General features: G+C 39.4%; 1 protein-coding gene across 1 annotated transcript in view; it reads left to right on the forward strand.

The window, feature by feature from the left end:
* The window catches only part of LOC119649803 (1-phosphatidylinositol 4,5-bisphosphate phosphodiesterase classes I and II), a 281,393-nt gene that overhangs the window by 231,166 nt on the left and 26,715 nt on the right, over positions 1 to 23,512 (forward strand). The window contains exons 5-11 of the mRNA XM_038052116.1: positions 717 to 850; positions 8,591 to 8,776; positions 8,922 to 9,119; positions 16,443 to 16,625; positions 17,159 to 17,339; positions 18,321 to 18,534; positions 18,679 to 18,818. Coding sequence (XP_037908044.1) covers positions 717 to 850; positions 8,591 to 8,776; positions 8,922 to 9,119; positions 16,443 to 16,625; positions 17,159 to 17,339; positions 18,321 to 18,534; positions 18,679 to 18,818 — 1,236 coding nt within the window. The remainder of the gene's footprint in view (positions 1 to 716; positions 851 to 8,590; positions 8,777 to 8,921; positions 9,120 to 16,442; positions 16,626 to 17,158; positions 17,340 to 18,320; positions 18,535 to 18,678; positions 18,819 to 23,512) is intronic.

Consider the following 23,512-nt stretch of genomic DNA (forward strand, 5'->3'; position numbering starts at 1 on the left):
CCTGAAGCGTTCAGCTTCTGGTTTCCCGACTGGTTTGTGGCTAACGGAGTGAAGTATAAACCCAACTTTAGTCAGTGCTGCGTCAACTGGCAAAAAGTCTTAGTATGTGGGTGAACACTTAACTCACAACAATCATTAGACAATCCTTTTCGATCTGAGAAACAAATGATGGTGGCCCGTGAAAGCATACGAAAAGTAGCCGGGCTAGACTGGAACTGCATGATACGTACTTATAATGGCGAGATTCAGAAATTATCCACTAACAGGACAAAAGCGGCGGTTGTCTCCAGAGTCCTTTAGATATTATATCTTCAATAACGGGGCTATTATCTATTTACAACAGGGTGAATGATAACAAAGCACGATGCCATCGAATGGGCGTTTTGAGATAGCGACACTTATTCGTTGAGCCCTGTTTTATAGATATGGTGTTAATATTGGTGTCTAAAGCTGTAAAGTCCCCAGGTGAACCAGTGTTTTGCTTGCCACTATAGGCAAAACCGTAACGCGAGTGGGTTTAATCAACTGCTCCTCCTCTGGGAGAATCTGGAAGATTATCGCAACATTAAAATCATTGGAATGCTTAGTTTTAGTTTTCCTTTTTCTCCTAGGAGATCGGTAAATAAATAACCAAGTTTTTGAATCCTTTATAAAATAATACGGGAATTTTTATTAAACTAAATTACTAAATTAATTTATTTCTATCTTCCTTTCAGCACTGGTGCGATGGCTTGATGCGACTTTCATATAATTTACCCCAACTAAATGGATCTACAAATTTATTTTTACAAAAGGCACATACAAAATTATGTTTACAAGTTGATAAATTGGGAAAGATACCAGTGAAAAAGTAAGTAGATACGCAAAACGTATTTATATAGAAATCATACTTTAGAATCGCTACTATGTTTTGAATCTATATATTATATATATATATATATAAAATATTGTTGCAAGTGCCTTATAATTGTATAACTCCAGAAGGAGAAAATCGATTGTCTCCAAAATTTAAGGGGACGTTCATATTGTTTGGGAGATGGTTTATGTAAAGTTTTGCACGAAATCGGTCCATGTGTCTGTGATATATGGTTTTATATGTCAACATTGAATTCCTCCATATAAAATGTATATGCAAAAACAACAATAAATACATAAGTGCGTATAATGCCGTGCACACGGCAAATACACGAGGTTTGTTTGATGCAGAAAAAGATTTTCTCTGAAACAGACATTTGTCTGATGCAGACATTTGCCTTTCTGATGCCGATTCTGACATTTGTCTGTCTGATGTCTGACTGATGCAGAAAAAGGTTTTGTCTGAAACAGATATTTGTTCGACGCGGACAGAGAAATCTCTGTCTGATGTCTCTTTATCTGACTGATGTGTGAGACAGAGTCAGGCATTTGCCTGATGCAGAAGAAGGTTTTGTTTGAAACAGACATTTGTTTGTCTGCTGGCTGAGGCAGCCGGAGACATTTTGCTACACTAAACATTTTGTTTCTTATCTCTCATACATATCTAAAACATGATTGACGATGGAAAAATTTCAAGCGATTTAAATGGCTTTATCACGTTATCAAATAACTTTCGCGTAATTTTACCATCAAAAGAAGAAATAATTGATTGCGTTTTCCCAAACATTATTGGTTAAGAGAACGCGTAATTTTAGCATAAAAAATGCACATGTTCATATAAATTTTCTAATTCACTAAAACTACCAGGCGACTTGGTATCATACAAATCCATTAATACTGCTACTCATGAAGATACTACGAATGAAGAAGACGGATGATTATCCGGTTGAATTTTTGAATTCATTGGAATCACCCGGTATGCCACCGCTTTGTTTGAATTTGAAAACTGGTTCATCGGTCATCATCATCATCATCATCAACGGTGCAACTACCGGTATCCGGTCTAGGCCTGCCTTAATAAGGAACTCCAGACATCCCGATTTTGTGCCGAGGTCCACCAATTCGATATCCCTAAAAGCTATCTGGCGTCCTGGCCTACGCCATCGCTCCATCTTACTCAGGATCTGCATCGTCTTCTTTTTCTACCATAGATATTGCCCTTATAGGCTTTTCGGATCGGATCATCCTCATGTATTCAGATTAAGTGATCCTCCAACTGCAATCTATTGAGCCGGATTTTATCCACAACCAGACGGTCATGGTATCGCTCATCGATTTCGTCGTCATATAGGCTACGGAATCGTCCATCCTCATGTAAGGAGCCAAAAATTCTTCGGAGCATTCCTCCCTCGAACGCGGCATAGAGTTCGCAATTTTTCTTGCTAAGAACCCAAGTTTCCGAGGAATACATGAGGACTGGCAAGATCATAGTCTTGTACAGTAAGAACTTTGACCCTATGGTGAGACGTTTCGAGAGGAACAGTTTTTGTAAACTGGAGTAGGTTCTGTTGGCTGACAACAATCGTGCGCGGAGTTCATCATCGTAGCGGTTATCGGTTGTGATTTTCGACCCTAGATAGGAGAAATTGTCAACGGTCTCAAAGTTGTATTCTCCTATCCTTATACTTCCTGTTTGACCAGTGCGGTTTGATGTTGTTAGTTGATTCGTCTTCGGTGCTGACGTTGCGACCATATATTTTGTCTTGCCTTCATTGATGTGCAGCCCAAGATCTCGCCCCAATGGCCGCCCGCTCGATCTGGATGAAGGCAGTTTGTACGTCTCGGGTGGTTCTTCCCATGATGTCGATATCGTCAGCATAGGCCAGTAGTTGGGTGGACTTAAAGAGGATCGTACCCCTTGCATTTACATCAGCATCACGGATCACTTTCTCGAGGGCCAGGTTAAAGAGGACGCATGATAAGGCATCTCCTTGTCGTAGACCGTTGTTGATGTCGAATGGTCTTGAGAGTGATCCTGCTGCTTTTATCTAGCCTCGCACATTGGTCAGGGTCAGCCTAATCAGTCTTATTAGTTTCGTCGGGATACCGAATTCTCTCATGGCCTAGGCGGCTTTAAAGTAGATGAATAGATGGTGCAACTGTTATCCATATTCCAACAGTTTTTCCATCGCTTGCCGCAGAGAGAAAATCTGATCTGTTGCTGATTTGCCTGGAGTGAAGACTCTTTGGTATGGGCTAATGAAGTTCTGGGCGTATGGGGCTATCCGGTCTAGCAAGATAGAGGAGAATATCTTATAGGTGGTACTCAGCAATGTGATACCTCTATAATTGCTACACTGTGTGATATCTCCCTTTTTATGTATGAGACAAATAATGCCTCTTTGCCAAACGTCAGGCATTAATTCGCTGTCAAGGTATGGGACACAAGCACAAGTTGATGAACTACTTGGTGTAACTGGTCGCCTCCATATTTAACCAGTTCGTCTGTAATTCCATCGGCTCCTGGGGACTTATGATTTTTTAGGCGATGAATTGCACGGACTGCTTCTCGTAAACTTGGTAGTGGCAATATTTGTTCGTCGTCTTCAGTTGGCGGGACCTCCAACTCGCCGATGTTCTGGTTGTTCAGTAACTAATCAAAGTACTCAACCCATCGCTCCAATATGCCCATTCTGTCGGAAATCAGATTTCCCTCTTTGTCTCGGCAGGATGAGCATCGAGGTGTATAAGGCTTCATCCTGCTGACTTGTTGGTAAAACTTCCGCGCCTGGTGCCGTTGCTCCCTGTACTTTCTAGTTCACAGACTTGTTGGTTCTACCAGGCTTCCTTTTTCCGTCTGTGAAGTCGCTTCTGCGCTCGACGGAGTTCGTGATAAGTCTCTGCGCGTGCCCGCGTTTTTTGAGAATGCACCCAATGACCTCTGTAAAAAGGGCATTTTTTGGGTTTTGTTTCTACTTAGCGCTTGTCGCCTAGCGTGAAGCATTATTTGAAGTTCGTTTAGTGTGGTTTTTGAAGGTTTTGTTGAAAATGGATTCACTGTCTGTCTGTCTATCTGTCAAACGCACTTTTTTCAGAAGCGGCTGTACTGATTAACATGAAATTTGGTCGGAAGGTAGGAATTTCCTGCACGTGCAACTTAAGGAGGTTCCCTATATACTTAAAAGAGAGGTGTAACATTTTTTTTCAGCGATTATATTCATGTGAGGTATTAAATGAAATGTCTCGATTAGTACTTTTCGAATCAGTTTTGATATTGGTTGCAAAGGGAAGGAGTGCGGGGTCCGAAAAGAGGCAATTACTTCTAGGACCCATTCTCAGAGACTACCCAACCGGAAAATCTGAAAAAAAATTTCAATGGTCCGAGCATATGGTATCTAGACCTCAAAATACTCTTCATTACAATATCTGCTCAAATAATGTTAATAACAGTAAATTTTTATATTTTAAAAATTTCACTCTAGCTCCGTAAAATTGCGATAGGGTAGGTTTTGATAGGAAGCATCATACTTGAAAGTTTGGGGGAAATTCTACTATTATTAACAAAGTTACAATAGTCACAATTTGTTCCATTCGCATCAAATAAATACTTGCTAAGATATAAAACGTCAGTACCACGTCGAATTGAATATCGAGTATATTCAACGTATTTGCTCTACGAGCTCGTGCAGCTAAATGTTTTTACATAAAGAATCAACAAAACTTTTCATTCCTGAAACGCCGAGCTTCCGGTTTCCGACTTGTCTAGTATTGCGATCCTAAGGTTTACTTGTCTACGGATAATATACTCCACGGTGTTAAGAAGGCAAAACATCACCTTGGTGTTATTTGGCGCGATAAGATGGTATGAATTATTATCAAACCCGTCTGTTGTCTGAGTCCTTTAGAGTTTATTGAGTTTATACCTCACGTTTAATATGAATACATGGTTGAGGAAACCCAATTTGACACGCTTAAAATGGGTATTTTATCCATTTCAGTGTCGGAAGTTATAAAAATGAAAGAAAAATTCAAAGCAGTTGAATTGTGGTTTATTTGGGTGAAATATTGATGATGAGTGCTACCTGTTATTACGTATGGCGAAGATGGTTTTCAAATCTTTTTAAACCATTTGTTGCTAGCGGCATTAAGGCTCTCCCATCTTCTATTATGGGAAGCTTGTTTTCAGTTTTTGATAACATCATTAGCGAGTGTTACTGACACTTCAATTGCAGTTTCCGATTCGGGTATTGGCAATATCAAACCTTTTTTTGCTAAAGCATCCGAAATTTCATTTCCCTCTACACCGCAGTGACCAGGTACCCAGTGGTTTGTATCATATTGAATCTAGAAATAAACTCCCGAACGATTTTTGAAGTGAAGGGAAGAACTGCTGAACGCGCTAAATGTAGCTTCACTATCGCCACAGATTACGATTAACCGCTCGTCAGTCGTCCAGGTTGCTGCCCTTAGTATCTCAGTATTTCAACCTGAAAGGTCGTTGCGTATTGTTCCAAGGAAATTCTCGTTTTTATTTGAAAGGTGGTCTCCCGCTTCAGAACCTTCAATACATACTCACACATATTATCCTATTACTTCATGTCTGCTATGAAACATGCTTTTGTTTCACCTCAATCCACCACACTGTGGATGGATAAGGGGACATCTACATAATAATAGCAACATATATTCCCATTACTACCAGAGGCCTAGGTCGCCACGTCGAGGCAAAAATCTCATGGGAGGGCTTATAAGCTGTGAGAGCTCGTTTCATCATTACGTCTACATGTTTGTTCGAAAGAAGCTTCTTGTGTAGAATAATTCTCGGATTTCACTTCTCAACTTTAGGATGTAAAGACCATCCAGTCTCCTTCTTGTGGTTTCATTTGGATTTATAAATGTATGAAGCAACAATTGTCAATCAACGGGGTTTTATATATTTCTCCCCACGGTTCCGGAAATCTCCGCCAACAATTAGCAAAGCTGCTTCAACCACAAACGCTTGAGCGTGTACTGGCAGATTTTGGAGTTCGTATAGTAGTGAGTCGATTTCCATACTTCACACAAATGGAGATAGCACGTCAAATAGCGACCAATCCTCACTTCAGAATCAGCAATCTCAAAGGGCTTTCGACCACCAAAATACGGTAGCGAATCCCCGTCATTTACGGCAGCTTCTGCTTGGTTGATGCTTCGTTGCACTTCTTATAACTTGCCACGTTGTCGAAGTTCCAACCTCACTCACTCCCAATGATCAACAGAGCTCCGAACTTCTTACGTTCATTAATCTTCTCCACATCTCCGTAGTGAGCCAAGTTATTTCATTCATTTATTGCGGATGCCCTGATCTCTGATGTAATTAAAGCGTATTACACCACTAATCCAACATATGATCTCAGTATGCATTAACGCAAAGTGCTGTTCATTGTTTTTTATAGTCGGCCAACATCGAGAATCATAGAGGATGACAGTTACGCAAACGAAATTAATGCAGATAGGGCGAATACGAAGGCGCATCAGATTGAGAATCTTGGTTTAATAATAATAATCGTTGGCGCAACAATCCAATTGGATCAGGGCCTGGAAGTGCATTAGAGCTCTTCATTCAGACCTTAACGGTACACTACAGGATTATAGTATCCTACAGGCGGCAATGTGGTCAGCATTGCGCTCGCCCAAGATTATGACCCTGAATTGACTCAGGTACTAATTTACAGCTGAGTCGACTGGTATCCGACGTGAAATCACGATACAAATCCCACTGCCACCAATGAGATTTGAATCGCAACCTTCCGTTTAACGGCCTTGTGCTCTTGGTTTGGTTGGTGTTTATCTTCAGTTCAATTCTACTTGCCTCTATTACAAAATCCAAAGCCACTTGGCTAAAGGCCATCACCCGGTGAGAGAGCAAACAGCCGTTATCAGCATAATCGAAGTCATTGGGAAAAGATGTCATAGTCCATTGGACTCCTGCACGTCTTCCAGACAAGACACCATGAAGAAGGTTACTTCTCATCATCATCAACGGCGCAACAACCAGTATCCGGTCTTGGCCTGCCTTAATAAGGAACTGCAAACATCCCGGTTTTGCACCGAGGTCCACCAATTCGATATCCCTAAAAGTTGTCTGGCGTCCTGACCTACGCCATCGCTCCATCTTAGGCAGGGCCTGCCTCGTCTTCTTTTTGTACCATAGATATTGCCCTTATAGACTTTCCGGGTGGGATCATCCTCATCCATGCGGATTAAGTGACCCGCCCACCGTAACCTATTGAGCCGGATTTTCTTTCTAAGGATTCTCCGGATTCTTCTTGCTAAGAATCCAAATCTCCGAGGAATACACGAGGAGGTTACTTATAACAAGGAGAAATAATATCGGTGACAAATACATCCCTGGCGGACTCCCCTTTGGACTTTTTGGATTTTGCCTCAATGCATCAGGTGATATTTTGCGCCATCATATGATAATAGCTATTAGTTACTGCGGAATGCCTCTTCTGCGTAGAGCACACCAGATACACTCCCTGTTCCGTACGGTGATGTGGTCAATGCGGGAGGACTCAGAGCGAAAATCAGCCTGCTCTCTGCCGATAAAGCTTTCAAGATGTTCTTTGATGCAGTGCTCTCTTTCTCTCTCTCTCTGGGAAAGGAGCTACCTTGTCTGGTATAACTACAGGTGCAGTGATAAATAAGTCTACGGAGAGACTGTCGAGCCCCCGACCGTCGGCTTTACTTCTTTGGAGTGCATTGACGGCCGAATTGAATTCTCTTCTGGAGGAACAAGATGTGGAACTTCATCAATTATGATACGGTTAAGAGCCATGGTGAAGTGTTGCTTCCACTTTTTTAGCTGTTAATCATCGTGTCGACCGTTAACGCCCATTACAGGACAATCGAAAGGATTCACATGCAAGTTGTCTTGTGGTACGGAATACACTTCTGAAGTCATTCCGTTGTGTGGCATTTTTCGTTTCCCTGGCCAGCGCATTCCGTTTCCCTGCCGTCCGATCAACAAGATAGCTCTCCCACTGTCAAGCGACAATTAGATGATACAAGCGATCAATGTTGTACTTAGAGCGTCGCAGTTTCACAACTTTGTGGGAACTGGCAGACGCAACACACAAGCGAAATCGTGACTGTTATGAGGCCGAGACCGTTTGTCTCCACCACATGTCCTAGCAAGGTGTCGTCAGAGCTCACATTTAAAAAACAACTCCTAAATTTAATCGATCGTGTTCGTCTATATCGGAAATGTCTGTTGGTACGTGGCACTGAACAATTGTTATGCTCCTTAATCATGACCGAAATTTCACAATCAAAATTTTGACAGAACTGGTTTGTTGTCGAGAATCCAAAGGTCGAAACCATGTAGGCCGTCCTTGTGCGGAATATGCTATAATACTAAATGTTGATTTGTTTCCATTGGCACTTTCGGTAACCTGCTTAGTAGGAAGTAAATTCTGAAAAGATGAGAGAATTAACCGTGATAACCGATGGTCGGTTCAATCGATATTTAAAATTCGCTTCTACGGCTTCAGTGGTTTTTTTGCAATTTTTCAAAAATACGGTTGGCTCGAATGCGATGGTTTATATTTATCTTTCAACAGGAAATTCAATATTTAAAATGATATTAGGTTAATGGTAAAGAATATTCAATCTTATTCTAGCTATATTTGTATCATTAACATCAATAAAACTATTGTCTACAAGTACTAAAGGTCCTTTTTTATTTCCACAGCATAATAAAAATGTTTGCATCCAACAAGGACGATAGAAGGCGTGTCGAGAAAGCGTTAGACATGTCCGGCTTGCCGTCGGGCAAAGGTGATACACTACACTTATCGAAATTCCAGTTTGAAGACTTTTTCAATCTCTACAAGAATCTCATCCAAAGGACCGAAGTGGAAAAAATTTTTGATGAAATGTAAGTGAACGGATGCCCCAAGGGTTCGTACACCTTCCAGTCTCCCTCCTTCCCCGCCTTTTGCTTATCCAAGTTATCATATATTATTTCGTTGTCTTGATTCCTGGAGAACATTAAATGTATATGTATTTATGTATGTGTACAGTGTTGGGACGTCGAAACGTAGATGTATGACAACATCGCAGCTAGTCGATTTCTTGAATAAAACACAACGGGATCCTCGCCTGAACGAGATACTTTATCCATATGCAAATACAGCACGGGCTAAAGAGATTATTCACGAGTACGAACCGAATAAATTTAATGCCCAAAAAGGACTTTTGAGTCTTGACGGTTTCTTAAGGTAAGAAAATATTTGTGTTATTCGGTGGAGTCGGTTTGATGAGGGTTTACCAGACATACACTGGGGGGTCATTTGGTTGTAACTTTTTGATTAACTTGGGTGAGTGCTACTTTATTAAGGCAGATATTATTGGATGTTGTGGGAAAGAGAATTGAAAGATATAGAGTGACCTTTCGCGATTAATAGGGCTGAAATTTGGATTCTATTATTATAACGGATTATAGTACGATTCTGTTCTTTGATCTTTTTTTCTGGATAGTGAAATCTGTTGGATAAGGTAGCTGAAAGATGTCATTATAACTTATTAGGATTTATTTTAAATATTGCGCATTTGAAAAGACCAGCAGATAAAACTATTTTTGTTTTCAAATCAATTATGTTTGCTCTACTGCCATAATAATAATAATAATCGTTGCCGCAATAATCCATATTGGATCTAAAATATTTTGTTAATTTTTTGTGTTACAGTAGATTTAGTTCTTTTTGGTGAGAGGTTAGATATTGTCTTCTATTTATAGTTCTATGTAAGTCTATAATTGATAGACCAGCAGCTTTGTACTGATGAAGGGGGGTGAATTGCTTCCGAAATATATATACAGTGTAAAATAAAAATTGTAGTTTGGAGTGAGCTACTGGTCTATCAATTCTTTTTTGTGTTACAGTAAATTTACAGAGAAGAGGGAACTTTGAGCTACTGTAGCTTTGTTAGTATTAGTATGATTTCAGCAAAACTTCATGATATCATAGAGGTTTGAGACCTACACCGCATTTTTGAGATCAACATCTTTAGAGGCAGCTTCTTGATTTTCTTCAGATATTTTGGTTGGATAGTTTCTAAAAATGATCATTTTATAGTCACCGCATTCCCGCCATTCCAACAAATGTCAAAATTAAGATCGGTTTCGTATTTATTTCATTGGAGTTTTTCCCTTGACAATGAGGTAGCAGATGACTGGGCGAATTTTGCACTTGACAGGAAGTTGGATTAACATTTCGTAAGAGTTGGTTCAATTTCTTGACTTTTAAACATACATTTTATTTAAGGATATGAGGGGGTACTAAGATTGCCATTTACTTTATGGGAAACCGGAGCAATTGGAATGAAACTGTCTTTCTCAGTTTCTGGTCCCCGAACCCCTCTGTTCTGAGCCAGGATTTACAATTTACACAAATTTACAACATAGTTCAAGATAGTTCAGTTACTTGAAGAACGTTCTCTCAAACTATTCAACCCATACATATATCTGGAAAGGAATATAGTGGTCCATGTAGATGGTATTTTGGCTTCAAAATACCAAAATATCGAGACCTGTTTAAATAACATAATATATGGTATTATTATTATAACTATTTATTATAACTATATACTTTCTAGAAATTATTCCATCCAACCGAAAAATCTGAAAAAAATCACAGTAGTGCATCTCTACGAAATCTAGGCCTCAAAATACATCCGGTTTCGATGTCTGTACAAATAAAGTTAATAACAGTATATTTCCACATTTTAGAAATTTATCCGGCAACCTCCCTTATGTCCATCCCAGAAGTATAATGCATAATTTGCTCAAGTTTGAAGAAAAGCCAGCTATTATTAACAAAGTTATAGTGGGTGAAACTTTGGAATTTTTTGGGAATTTCATGCATTTTACAACGTGTATGACGTCATCATCACATATCAATTCGTCAATACCATAACGAAGTGGGTTCATATGAATGGGGTCGCAAAGAATTATTTTGTTTTAGTTTTTTAGTCATTTGTCATATCAATTACTCCAAACAGACATGTGTAGTTATATAGTATTTGCGTGCTAATGAAGTTTGCGGGTAGATAGATATATTTGTATATTAAACCAGCCGCATACATACTATATATGCTTTTACGCACGAAGTAAATCGGAAATATGGGTACCATCAATTTATATACGTTCATATATATGTACAGTATTCGGAAATAAGCAGTTTGTTTGTTTAGGGTGAGGATAATATCTATGGCTGTAATGTGTACGTATATCTTGTAATTTGGAAAAATATAAAGGAGGTGGATTTGTAGCTATATATATGGATAGAAAAATGTGTGTTAAAGTTTCTTACATAAGATGAACACAAAACCTTTATACCCGAAGTGCGAGCTTCCGGTATTCCGACTTATTTTTAACATGGTCTTAACTTTTAAGGAAACAATTCTTCCGAGCAATATCCGTTATATGTACCGTTAGTTGGTTGAGTTGAACTTCTTGGCCATTTCAATAGTAAAGAATTATATGTGCAAAATGATTTGAATTGCATTGCGTCTGTGGCGCGGCAAGTGTCGTTATTTTTTTAAGTGGTTTGTTTCGTAACGTGTTGAGAAAAAAATAGTAAGTGGTTTTTGGACCGGGGTTAAAGTTATACTTTCATATAATTTACATTTTGCGATGAAAATGCAACTTGCTATGCAGCTATTGGAAGAGGAGCGTGGATTGATCTCAGGATTAAGAGAGAATGGTGGGAAATTAATTAGATAGTAGCAAAATTTAATCGTCATCGAAATACCTTTACCAACTGGGCCTTCTATCCCGATAATTATGGTGTAATAAAGCGAAGTGCAGAACGTCGTCGATCAATGGCCAACACAAGCGGGCTTTTTAACATCTATTAGTGAATAAGAAAGCGGGCTGTGCGGAAATAAAGGCGGCACTGACTCTTAATGTGACCACGATACGATTTGCCAAATATTGAAATGAAAATCGAAACGTTCAATATCCTCGCGGGTAGTGGACCCTATGATCGGCGATCTGCCGAAAGACACCAATTTTGAAGGCGCAATTTTGGTGGGGATTAATGATGGTTTAGGCTGTATTTGGATATAATGGACGTCATCGAAATACCTTTACCAACTGGGCCTTCTATCCCGATAATTATGGTGTAATAAAGCGAAGTGCAGAACGTCGTCGATCAATGGCCAACACAAGCGGGCTTTTTAACATCTATTAGTGAATAAGAAAGCGGGCTGTGCGGAAATAAAGGCGGCACTGACTCTTAATGTGACCACGATACGATTTGCCAAATATTGAAATGAAAATCGAAACGTTCAATATCCTCGCGGGTAGTGGACCCTATGATCGGCGATCTGCCGAAAGACACCAATTTTGAAGGCGCAATTTTGGTGGGGATTAATGATGGTTTAGGCTGTATTTGGATATAATGGACGATCACCGCTGTGCTTTATATTATGCAATATAGACGTCAACATGCATTAAGGACTATGGGACAATGTGCTTATAGAATATTTTGAAGCAATTTACGGAGCAAACTGGCCTTTTCACCAAGACAATGCCGCAATTCATAAAACGAAGAAGATTCAATGCCATCTAGGCTAACACAAGTGATTTCTAACAAATATGATCAACTTGCTATTGAATTATATTTAGCGTTAAAAAAATTTCATTAAAAAAAACCAGAAAAGTACGAAAATGTTTACTGCACACATATATATACTATAAGGTTTTCAAATTTTATGTTTTTTTTGTTTATATTTATACTTTCAGAATACATTTTGTTTTGCTTTCGATAGAATACATTAAAACCATCATAATTCTATAAAAAAATTAAACTAAAATAAAAAAAACAAGAAGTCGGCCATCGCTCGCGCTAATTTTGAAGGATTTAGAAAAAAGCGTCTCTTGCTATCTCCAAAGTTAAGTTTTTTCGGAAATATTTAATACTAAGATTGCAAATCTCGTGTCATCTTTACGGGATACAAAAGTAATTTTAAAGGAAACAGTTCAGAAACTAGAAGCTCGGCTTCGGCAGAGTTTTATGTATTTTATATGGTAGAATTCTTCGTTACACGACCATTTCATATATACGCAGCTAGTAGGTTTTAGTGTATATGAATTAAATATGTCAGGCTATTGACTTTAATGTGATGCTAGCATGCTATGCTGCTTTAGGACACAGTAAATTGACAAATTTGATCTACGATAACTTGTGTTAGACACGATAAGATTTCCGTCAAACTTTCCAATATTTTGCCTTTTATTGTCTTTTATGTTTGTGCGATCTTGTAATCTTAGGATGAAATTGAGGAGTGGTTTTCGATCAAATTCAAAACCATAATAACATATTATTATTGATTTTATTTGAAAAGAGCTCGGTATGAGATACATTTTAAGGTGTAGATGTTATACAGAACATTTCGGTCTTGGCTCGTAAAGTGGTAGTCGAGACTCGGAGAAAAATGTTGCAGCCCCTCTTTGTTCATATGAAAACCACATTTCCTTAATTATCATGTTCGAATGTAAATATAAACTTCATCTAAATAGGTATGTCCGTTTTCGAGAAAAGTGCATGTGACAGAATGGAAAACAAATAGAAAGCGCTCAATTATTATTGGTCGAAATGCCTGCCTGTCAATAAATGTTTGTGGTATTCGCAGCTCCGAGGAATATCACCAACCTGTTCCTTTATTGGCTTGATTTCAGCCGCCGGAGAAATTCATCAAAGGGCATCCAACATTTCCTCTCGTTTCCTATAGCATAGTTCATTTCGTTTCATTTCCCGTATTCAAATCCTTGCATTCCATCCCAACTTCGCTTCCATGAAAATTGACACCGTTTAAACATCAATTTTAAATTATTAAATTGCTTTCATTTTGAAATTTTTATTCAAAATTCGGCAATCTTATTCTAACATCTCAGCAATCCAAAAATTCCATTTAGTAATTGTTTAAGTCCTTGGATTGAATGATATCAGATGTATTTTGTGTAAGGGCTCGACACAGGCAGCGGAAATATTTTTGCTTATGCACGTTTGTTAAACTGAACTTTTCTGTTGCTGCACGACCCATAACGGCAACAACAAGTGCAAAATGTAGTACTGAAATCAGAAAAAATCCGTTAAGTATAATATTATAACAGCTTCAACAGTCTGTAGGATTTCTTAAATTAATTTTTGAAAAAAAATTCCCCGAAGTTCGTTAATAATAATTAAATTCTGAATATGTGGTAAAAAACTCAAATCAGTAGAGCAAAAATCGCTCAAAATAACTTGAAATTTGTTGTTTTCCGAAAGATGCGTTTGATATTTTAAGTATTGAAAAAGGATGGATGAATCCCTCTTACATGATAGCACGTTTTTAATTTCTTTCTATCGGCATTTTAATTCTATTTTACGCTTTTTTTAATTACTAATTATTTCGTTGTATGCCATTCCCCTTTAATGGAAAGTCTAGGACAAAAATTATGGTTTTTACATAATATTTTCTTCTTTATTCCTTCCTTATTAAAATCGGTTTACTGTCTGTCTGTCCGTCACACGCATTTTTCTTGGAGACGGTTACAGCGATTGACACCAAATTTGGTAGAAAGGTGGGAACTGTGAACGCTCATGCATACAGTGAGTTACATCCTTTTACGATGAATTTAAGGGAGGTCCCGATACATGGAAAAGGGCGGTGTACATTTTTTTTTCATCAAATATAGTCATGTGGGGTATCAAAAGGTCTCGGTTAGTACTTTTCGAAGCCGGTCCTAGTTTTGACATTTCTTGGAAAGGTGGGGAGTGCTGGGAGTTGAAAGTGATCATTCCTTTAAGGGGGCCATTCTCAGAAACTACCCAACCGAAAAATCTGAAAAAAGTCAGGATGCTGCCACTATATGGCGCCTGGGCTCCGAAATACCTTCTTCTTCTTCTCTTCTTTGCAAATTCCAGACTATGAATGTCAATATCATCTGAAAGTGGATATTCTCACATAATATATGCATATATTACGTGTTACGTACTAAGAAATATACAAAACTTTCGTACCTGAAGCGCCCAGCTTCCGGTTTCCCGACTTGTTTATTATTAGTAGGAACATCTCGTGTCATCGCTGTGGTAAACAAAAATAATTTTATAGGTGGACCTTCCTTCCGATCGCAGCATTCGGATTCAGAATTTGCCGGCTCTTCGTGCGCGGTCGAGCAATTATTTTTTTGAAACTTAGCTTCGCGTGCTGGATTTCCGCAATACTTACCGTTTCGTATTTCAGGCTTTGATGCTATCACAACACACCGTATCACACGCAAAATTTTTGATAAATGGCGAGAGGGACTCAAGTATTCAAAATGACCACCTCATATTCCTGAGCCGACTATAATCTCATAAGAAGCCATCAAAGCCACTGTCCACTGAATGAGAAGAAGAGATGAAGGTTCAACCAAGCAAGTCCCAGGAGAAAAACGTCTCTCAAAAGTTTGTAAATAAAACATTGGTCAAGTGTTGAGTCTATAAGAATACGAAATGTAAATGTCAACCTGTTCGAATGAATGCGGTGAAAGCAACCGTTGCATTGTACCTGAATTTTAGAAAGTGAAGAATTAGGGCTTTATACTCTAGCTCAGTGAAATTACAATCTCGATGAAGTGGCGCTCTGCAACTGATGCATTAGCAAACGCTTTAAATGGAAAATCCGCTGCGGTATCATTTTCATTCAATAGTTTCTGGTGCTGGTTGGCCACTAAGGACAATGAACGTTGCCTCGCGGTTATAGAGTCATAGAAGATGTTGCGATGGATTATTGACACATCTCTCTATAATCACGTTGAAAATGAGAACATTCGCGGCCGATAAGCCATTGGACGTTTCACGATGTTTTAGGAGACGTGTCTTCGTTAGTATGGCTGAAACATTCAAGTCGGAAGCAAACCGAAGACCAGCCGAAATAGAGATGTTCTGATACGCTAGCAGATAGTTGAAAACTCTAGAGTCCATCCTGGCCAAATTATAATACAATCAAAAAAAATGTCTAACCCAATATAAACAAGCCACCCCGCTACCTAACTAAGCAAACTAAACAGCAAACAATATAATAAGTTGCATTTTATCTATTTTCTATATACATACAGCATATTCCATGAACAGTCATTCACTATTTCTGTGGTCATTTCTATGGACAACTTCATGGCGGTGATATATTTTCGCTTTCCTAGTGTTCCGCTCCTTTATGGTTTCCACCTGAAACGCATAGAGACGCGATTTGTGTTTTAATTATGTGTGCGGGAAGATCATTTACTTCTTTGTCGCTAATTTTTGTAACAGGGGTGTCGTCAAATTCAAGCCCCAACCCTGAGTCAATATCAGGTAGTGAATTTGGCTTAATTTATCATTTTCTTCGATGAAGTTCTCTTTGAAACACAAAATGAAAGTTATAACCAAATGCCTACTAGTGTATGTTCAAGTTTCCTCTTTGATATCTCAGAATGTATATATCCCTGAGCACCTACAATATTATAATTTTATGCAAACATGTTGGTGGTCATGTTCAGATTTTGGGGTTTGTTTTAATATAACCACTCCTTACAGATACTTAATGTCCGAGGATAATCCGATTATAGCGACAAGCAAACTGGATTTATGCGACGACATGGATCAACCATTAAGTCATTATTTTATAAATTCATCGCACAATACCTATTTGACTGGTCATCAACTGACAGGGAAGAGTTCGGTAGAGATCTACCGGCAATGCTTGTTATCTGGATGTAGGTGAGTATCCTTTCAGTTAACAATTTGGGGCTCACATTATTGTTAAATTCAATTTTTCATGTTGCAAGAGGCAAACTATAAAATGTTAGTAAATTATGCTAATTTGCGCATCTAGATAGAGATCCGTTTACTGATAAATTTTCATTATAATGCTGGAGAGTGAGTGAAGTCCCACTACACTATTAGGGCTGAGCACGTAAAACATTTGGTCTGCAATTAACGCAAAACAGCTACAAAGTGTAATTTGATGGCGCTGTTGACATAACACCCCTTGCAATTGAGATTTTAAGACTTCCCGACACTAAAACACTTGAAAAGTGTGAATAAATTAAGTAAATGAAATTCTCTCACGCAACGTGGAAATTCTGTCGGGAGTGGTGGCGATGGAGTTCCTGATATGAATTTCTATGGTGAACGCATGAGAGGTTTTGGTTCTATTTTCTTTTTAAATGTTGTATATGTTTTCGTAATACATATTCAACTCACAATTCTAAGCAAAATGTCATTTTTATCGATTTCTTTTTCACTTTCAGATGTGTAGAATTAGATTTTTGGAATGGACGAACAGAAGAGCCAGTCATTGTTCACGGTTATACATTTGTTCCTGAAATATTTGCCAAGGATGTGCTCGAAGCAATAGCCGAGAGTGCATTCAAAACATCAGAATTTCCTGTGATATTAAGTTTTGAGAATCATTGTAACCCTCGGCAACAAGTAAGTTTTTGCAATTACTTCCACTTTCTTTCTCTTTATCAAAGGTCTAGATGACGGGGAAAGAATAGCAGTCGAGGAAGTTATTGTTTCCAAAGTGGAGCCACAAGAAAAGAATCTTTCTGTCATATTTCGTTCTAAGTTGGAATTGGTATGTCAAGTAGTCAAGTATCCTATCGTACCATTTCAGAGCTGCAGAGCGCACTTGTTCATCCCTCACACTTTGGGTTTATCCAACACTTGTGATACTATGCCGTAGGGAACTGTAACTCATAGATGAAGTGCAAAGTTATTCAAAGGAATAAAAAATGCTAAGTCGTAATAAAAACAAGAAGTGGAATATCTATAGAAACAGCATTATTTCGCAATTAGCGCACTTTCACGTTTACTGCCTGAAAATTTGCTTTGGGGACGTTCTGTCGACATTAAACATCGAGCTGAGACGAGGGATCAAAAAGACGCTATAGATTTACTTCCAGGGGAATTACCTTAATGTTTACCCATCCGGAAGGTTTATTGACATCCATCGTTGAAAGGAAGCTTCTGTTCCATCGACGTGGCTTGATTTTTCATTATCCACAAAATTTTTTTTAGTGCAAATTAAGCTCTCTATATAAAAAGATAATTGCGTGCAAATATTCCTAGATAATTGCTTCAGATAAAAGCATTAATGAAGCACCTAAACCCTTATGAATTTCTCATTGTGAATTTCTAATCTGCTCATCTGTTGGATAAGCAGTTACTCTGAATAAATTTCGTAAAAAAGATTCATAAAACAACTTGAGAACTCAGCATTTGCCACAATGATTCCTTCCCTTGTCGCTCCTTCCTAGCAAATAACTAACTTGAATTATATTTTACTTTTGAAGTAATGCTTTGAGACAATATTGATTGATTTATTGTTGCTCGATCTTATGCTATTCTATATTGTAGTTTAGATATTATTGGTTTTTACATTTTTTTTTATTAATTTTCTTATCCTAGGCCAAAATAGCTAATTATTGTCGTGATATATTTGGAGATATGCTGTTAGATAAACCATTAGATTCACATCCGCTAGAGCCAAATGTTGAACTACCACCTCCATCATTCCTAAAACGTAAAATTATTATTAAAAATAAGAAAAAGCATCACCACCATCACCACCATAAGAAGGCAGCAAGTTCTACACAAAACAAATTAACGTCAACAAATTCAGGTTTGTAAATAAGTTTGTTGCCGTAATAAAGCAATTTCCCTCGGATTCAGGATAATTAGTAGAAAAGCAGCATACCTTTTCAATTTGTATTCAGAGATTTCATAAATGATTCATTTTCAATTTATGTCTCGTTTGTAAATTCAGTGGATGCAAGCAAACCTCATCAGCTACCACAAATTCAAGAAGATAACGTTGCTGGGGCTCAACCACCGCTGCCTCTGCATTCCAATGTCCCGACGGCAACTGGGAATGGTGACATCGGCAACCATGCCCCGCCTCTCCAGGTAAGTTACAATCAACTTAACTTCCTACAGGATGTAAAATTAGCTTTTTATCTTCTACATAAAAATGCTAGTGAATTACCGAAGAACTTCACTTACTTTCATAATTCGGAATATTTTTAAGAAAGTGAAATGACGACAATAAAAGTTTGTAAATTGCTTGCGTTCGGGAGAGTGCATAGCTTACCGTGGTAATTTAGTTCATGTAATAGAAAATGGAAAATACAATGAAATGGAAATGAACAGAAATAAGAATGATGTTGGAAAAGTGACGCTTAAATTCGTTGAAGAAGCTTTTGAATTAATGAATCCAGACCAGCTGGATCTGTGTTTTTGCCTCTTTCCCGATTCCTTGCAGCCGTTTTAAAATACTTGAAAATGATCTGTCCTTTGCAGATTCTTTCAAATTCAAAACCGTGATTTTTAATATATCAAACCAAAAGAAAAAGAATTTAAAGAAAAGATAATGAATCTGAATCTGAATCTGGAATTGTAGTTTCTCTGGAGGAATCTAAGATTACATTTTTAATGCAATACAATATTTTACAAGAAGCGCAAATTTCGGTTTTCCTGCTTTCCGATAAAAGGCACTATATACATAAACTTAGAAATAAGTTCTTCATTTTGTAGGGCTATGCCATGTTGGAATCGCCTCTTCTCAATAATCGGTTTAATCAGTTCCGTCTATTAGTCCTGATACAATTCTGCATTGCCCGAATCGTCCCATCTTTTTTTCGTTTCTGGCTTTATTTGGCAATTTTGAGTTTTCTTTTCGAAGTTTCAATTTGTTAATTTTTTGAAAATAAATTTACGAGTAAGTCTCTTTGTTGTAACTAATTCCTTATCTATTGTCTTTATGTGTATCACGCGATGTTTACATCTGGTCTTATTGTATCAGCGTGCAGGTGCGTCTTCATGAATTTCCATTTCGATTCCCTGACAAAATAATCGACTGATACGTTCTATTTTTGTTCTAAATACAGTCGGATACAATATGACAATCATATTGGGCCTTTCTGTGTCGCTCTCTCTCAATGTACGAAGTTTCTGGGATCAAATCCGTCATTTGATCGTTCAAAGATACCTGACGCGATTGGCGGCGTATTTTTTTTTTATTTGACATTGTATCAAGTCAAAATTATCAAACTACACATTGTAAACAAAGGTTGAAAAAGCCCTGCAAAACTTGATAGAGAAGGCAATTTGCTGTGCCCTATTCTCATAAATTAGCATAGCGGAATCATTGGTGCGAGACAGCTTCGGTTTAATGCTGTTTAAAATAATTGCCTTTCCAAATTTTCATCATCATCATCAACGGCGAAACAACCGGTATCCGGTCTAGGTCTGCCTTAATAAGGAACTCCAGACATCCCGGTTTTGCACCGAGGTTCACCAAAGGCACCCCAGGAAAATCTGAGCGCGAGAGGATTCACTCTTATCTTTGAAGAAGGCGAAAGGCTGAATGGAACTGGAGCTACGTTAATTTAACATATGCATCATCAATTTTTTTTTTAAATTTTGAACACGAACGAGAAAATTATATATATTATATATATCATTAACCAATTAACCGTCAAGTCCTATTAACCTCGCTTAAGCCAATTGATTGGCCAGAGAATTTCATTTTGGTTAGGAGCAGATTATAATTGGAGGGTGGGGCCTTTTAGACGCCTATTTTGCAAATCAACCAAGTACTAATAGTGACATTGGGAGTCTGGGCATATTACTAGAGTCTACAATCCTAAATTTAATTCTACCAGCCTGTAGACGTAAGTAGTTACTTAAGTTTTAGGGGAACGTCTCTGGTTATTGGCCACATTAGGAACTGAGACATTTGCACCCACGTCAGAAACGTAAATACATTTACCATTACCATTAGAAGGTCTTCAAAATCCATTTTTTTAAGGTTTTGTGTGAAACAAAACCTTATTAGAATCGAGGCGGTGTCTGTCTGTCTGTGCACGCTTCGAACAACTCAGCGAACATGTCCGGTCTGGATTTCACGGCAAGCTTAAGGGCCTTATTCGGTACTCCGTCTAGGCCCGGCGCCTTATTGTCTCCTATTCTGCCGCAGATCTCCAGCAGTTCGTCTCTGGTGACTGGAGGAATTGCCGTCACATTCAGAGGTGGTTGGAATATGTCGGTGCTCTCAATCTTGCTGGAGGAATAACCCCTCGATGATTTTCAGCAAGAGGGTGGGAACGTGATCTGCGGAGAGGAGCGGCCTCTGAATCGTCCCATCACTATTCTATAAGCACTCCCCCACGGGTTTATGTCCGCTTCTGAGCAGAGCTCCTTAAAGCATTTCGCCTTGCTTCGCTGGATGGCGAGCTTGAGGGTTTTGCGGGCTGCCTTATAGGCGCACTCTTTCTGCCTCTGATCGACTCTACCTATCGCCCTCTGAGCCGCTCTTCTGGCTCGGTGGCAGGCTGATCGAAGACCGGTCAGTTCATCATTCCACCAGTAGTTTGGTCTTCTACTGGGGAATGAGCACCTCCTAGGCATAGACGCGTCACATGCTTTGGCGATGCATTGAGCCAGATGGACGGCTCTTTCGGTTGAGGCGCCTGCTTTATCAGGTTGATCTAACCACACCTGTATGAAGGTCTGCTCATCCAAAGATTTTGCAGACCAGCCTGAAACCTTTCTCGGTTTCGGGCATGATAGCTCTTTGCCCTGTGGCTCGACACATGTCTCAAAGAAGATTGCCTGGTGATCGCTGTGGGTGTAGCATTCGCTGACGCACCAGAGCATACCACGCGCCAGGGAAGGGCTGATAAAGGTCAGGTCTACAACCGAGCCTGACACCCCTTTTTGAAAGGTGTTTACAGCACCTTCGTTAGCCAAAACCATGTCCATCTGCGCAAAAGCCTCTAACAGACTGCGCCCTTTAGCATTTGATTCTCTGCTACCCCACTCTCGGGTCCAAGCATTGAAATCACCAGCAATCACCTTTGGACTTCGTCCCCTTGCGTCGAGAACAAGATTATCAAGCATTTGCTCGAATTCAGGCAGTGTCAAACTTGGTGGGGCGTAGCAACTGTATACATATACACCACTTATTTTTGCCCACACAAAGCCACTGGCTGCCTGACTTGCAGTACATTGTATGACCTGTCAACCACAAGCCCATATCGCCGCTCCACCAGTCGAATCGACCTATACGCCACCGCGACGGTTTCTATACGGTTCACTTATGATGGCAGCTTCCATCTTAGGTTCGAACGTGGTCTGCTCAAGTAAATCCTAAGCGACCCTGCAATGATTGAGGTTTATTTGAATAAACCTCATTTTCTCATTGCAGTGAGCGCCTTCCTAAATTCCGGACATTTGCCACTTCCGGCCGGTTATCCTGTCCCTCTTTTGTTTCGCACAATAGGCATTTGGGGTCCCGCTCTCTGGCAATATCCATCCAATCCGAACCCTTCCGGCAGCTAACAACATCTGCGCTGCTTCCGCTGGCACTCGTATGGTGGCCGTTTGTGTGCCACCATAGGCTTTCCGTAGACCGACAACAGACTCCTCGGTAAGTTCTTTCAACTTGAATTGCTCCTTTAGAGCAGTGCAAATTTCTCCTTTCGATGTAACTTCATCGAGATCCTTACATTGTATATAGATCTCATGTTTTTGGGCACGCACTGCGGCATTCTCCCCAAGTGAGTTTTTCACTTGAGTTCGAAAGTCATCAGTTTTGCCACCGCTGAATCTTTTCAGCTCGAACATGAGATCCCCTTTCTGGGTTCTTCGGATTCTGTTCACATTTCCGCTCAGATCTTTTAGGTCGGAATCAGCTTTGACCTTTTTGAGTATCTCAGCGTAGGACAGATTGCCCTTACTGGAGATAACAATCGCATCTGGACGAGTTCGCACTTTTGCTTTTCGTTTCGCTTTTTTGTTGGTAACTTTAGTCCATCCATCGTTTTCGTTCGTTTTGGCCTTCGCAACGCTGGTCGAGTTTCCTAGATTCGCTGTATGCTTTCCTCGTTCTGAGCTATTGGTGTTGATTTTCAGGATGTCCTGTCCGCCTTTTTTTCTCTTAGGCGCCTCTTTTTCACGTACTCGCTTATTTCGCTGGGATTCGATGGTAGTACGGTTAGGCGTCACTTGGGTCGCTTATGATACTGTTGGCGCAGCGGGGTTCGGCGTATTCTTATTATTCTTTTCCTCCATCTGTGATCTATTATAGAGGACTCTAATAGCCCTCACCATATTCTTTATGGCTTGGTGCACGTTGTGCTTGTCCTTGATAAACTCGTACAGCTCAACTATTTTTGCCCCAAGCTGGGTGAAGGGCAATTCCTCCGGATCGGGACTCTGCTCCCTATAAGTCCCGGCAGGGTTACTCCTTTTACATGGTCCTTCACTTTTGGCCTGTACTTTATCCTTCATCGTCTTTGGCATTGGTGGAGATCTCAAAGTTGATGAGCTTCTTTTGAATGGATCTCTCCCTTGTTCCTGGAGCACCTCCTGCTGTCGAGCATCTTGAACATGTGCGGTGGGTGTTGTCACGGTTTTTGTTGTACAAAAAGCTGCTTTTAGTTCATCTTTGTTTGGTTTTGTTATTGGTGTTCTCGGTAAAGTCGTACTTCGCTTGAATACCTCCTTCTCCAGATCCAAATCACTTGTAGCATTATATGCCAAGGTGGCCAAGTTGTCCACCACCGAGGCACTGCGGCCGAGGGATATCGACGACCGGG

Source organism: Hermetia illucens, chromosome 1 (assembly GCF_905115235.1).
Source record: "Hermetia illucens chromosome 1, iHerIll2.2.curated.20191125, whole genome shotgun sequence".
Lineage (NCBI taxonomy): Eukaryota > Metazoa > Arthropoda > Insecta > Diptera > Stratiomyidae > Hermetia > Hermetia illucens.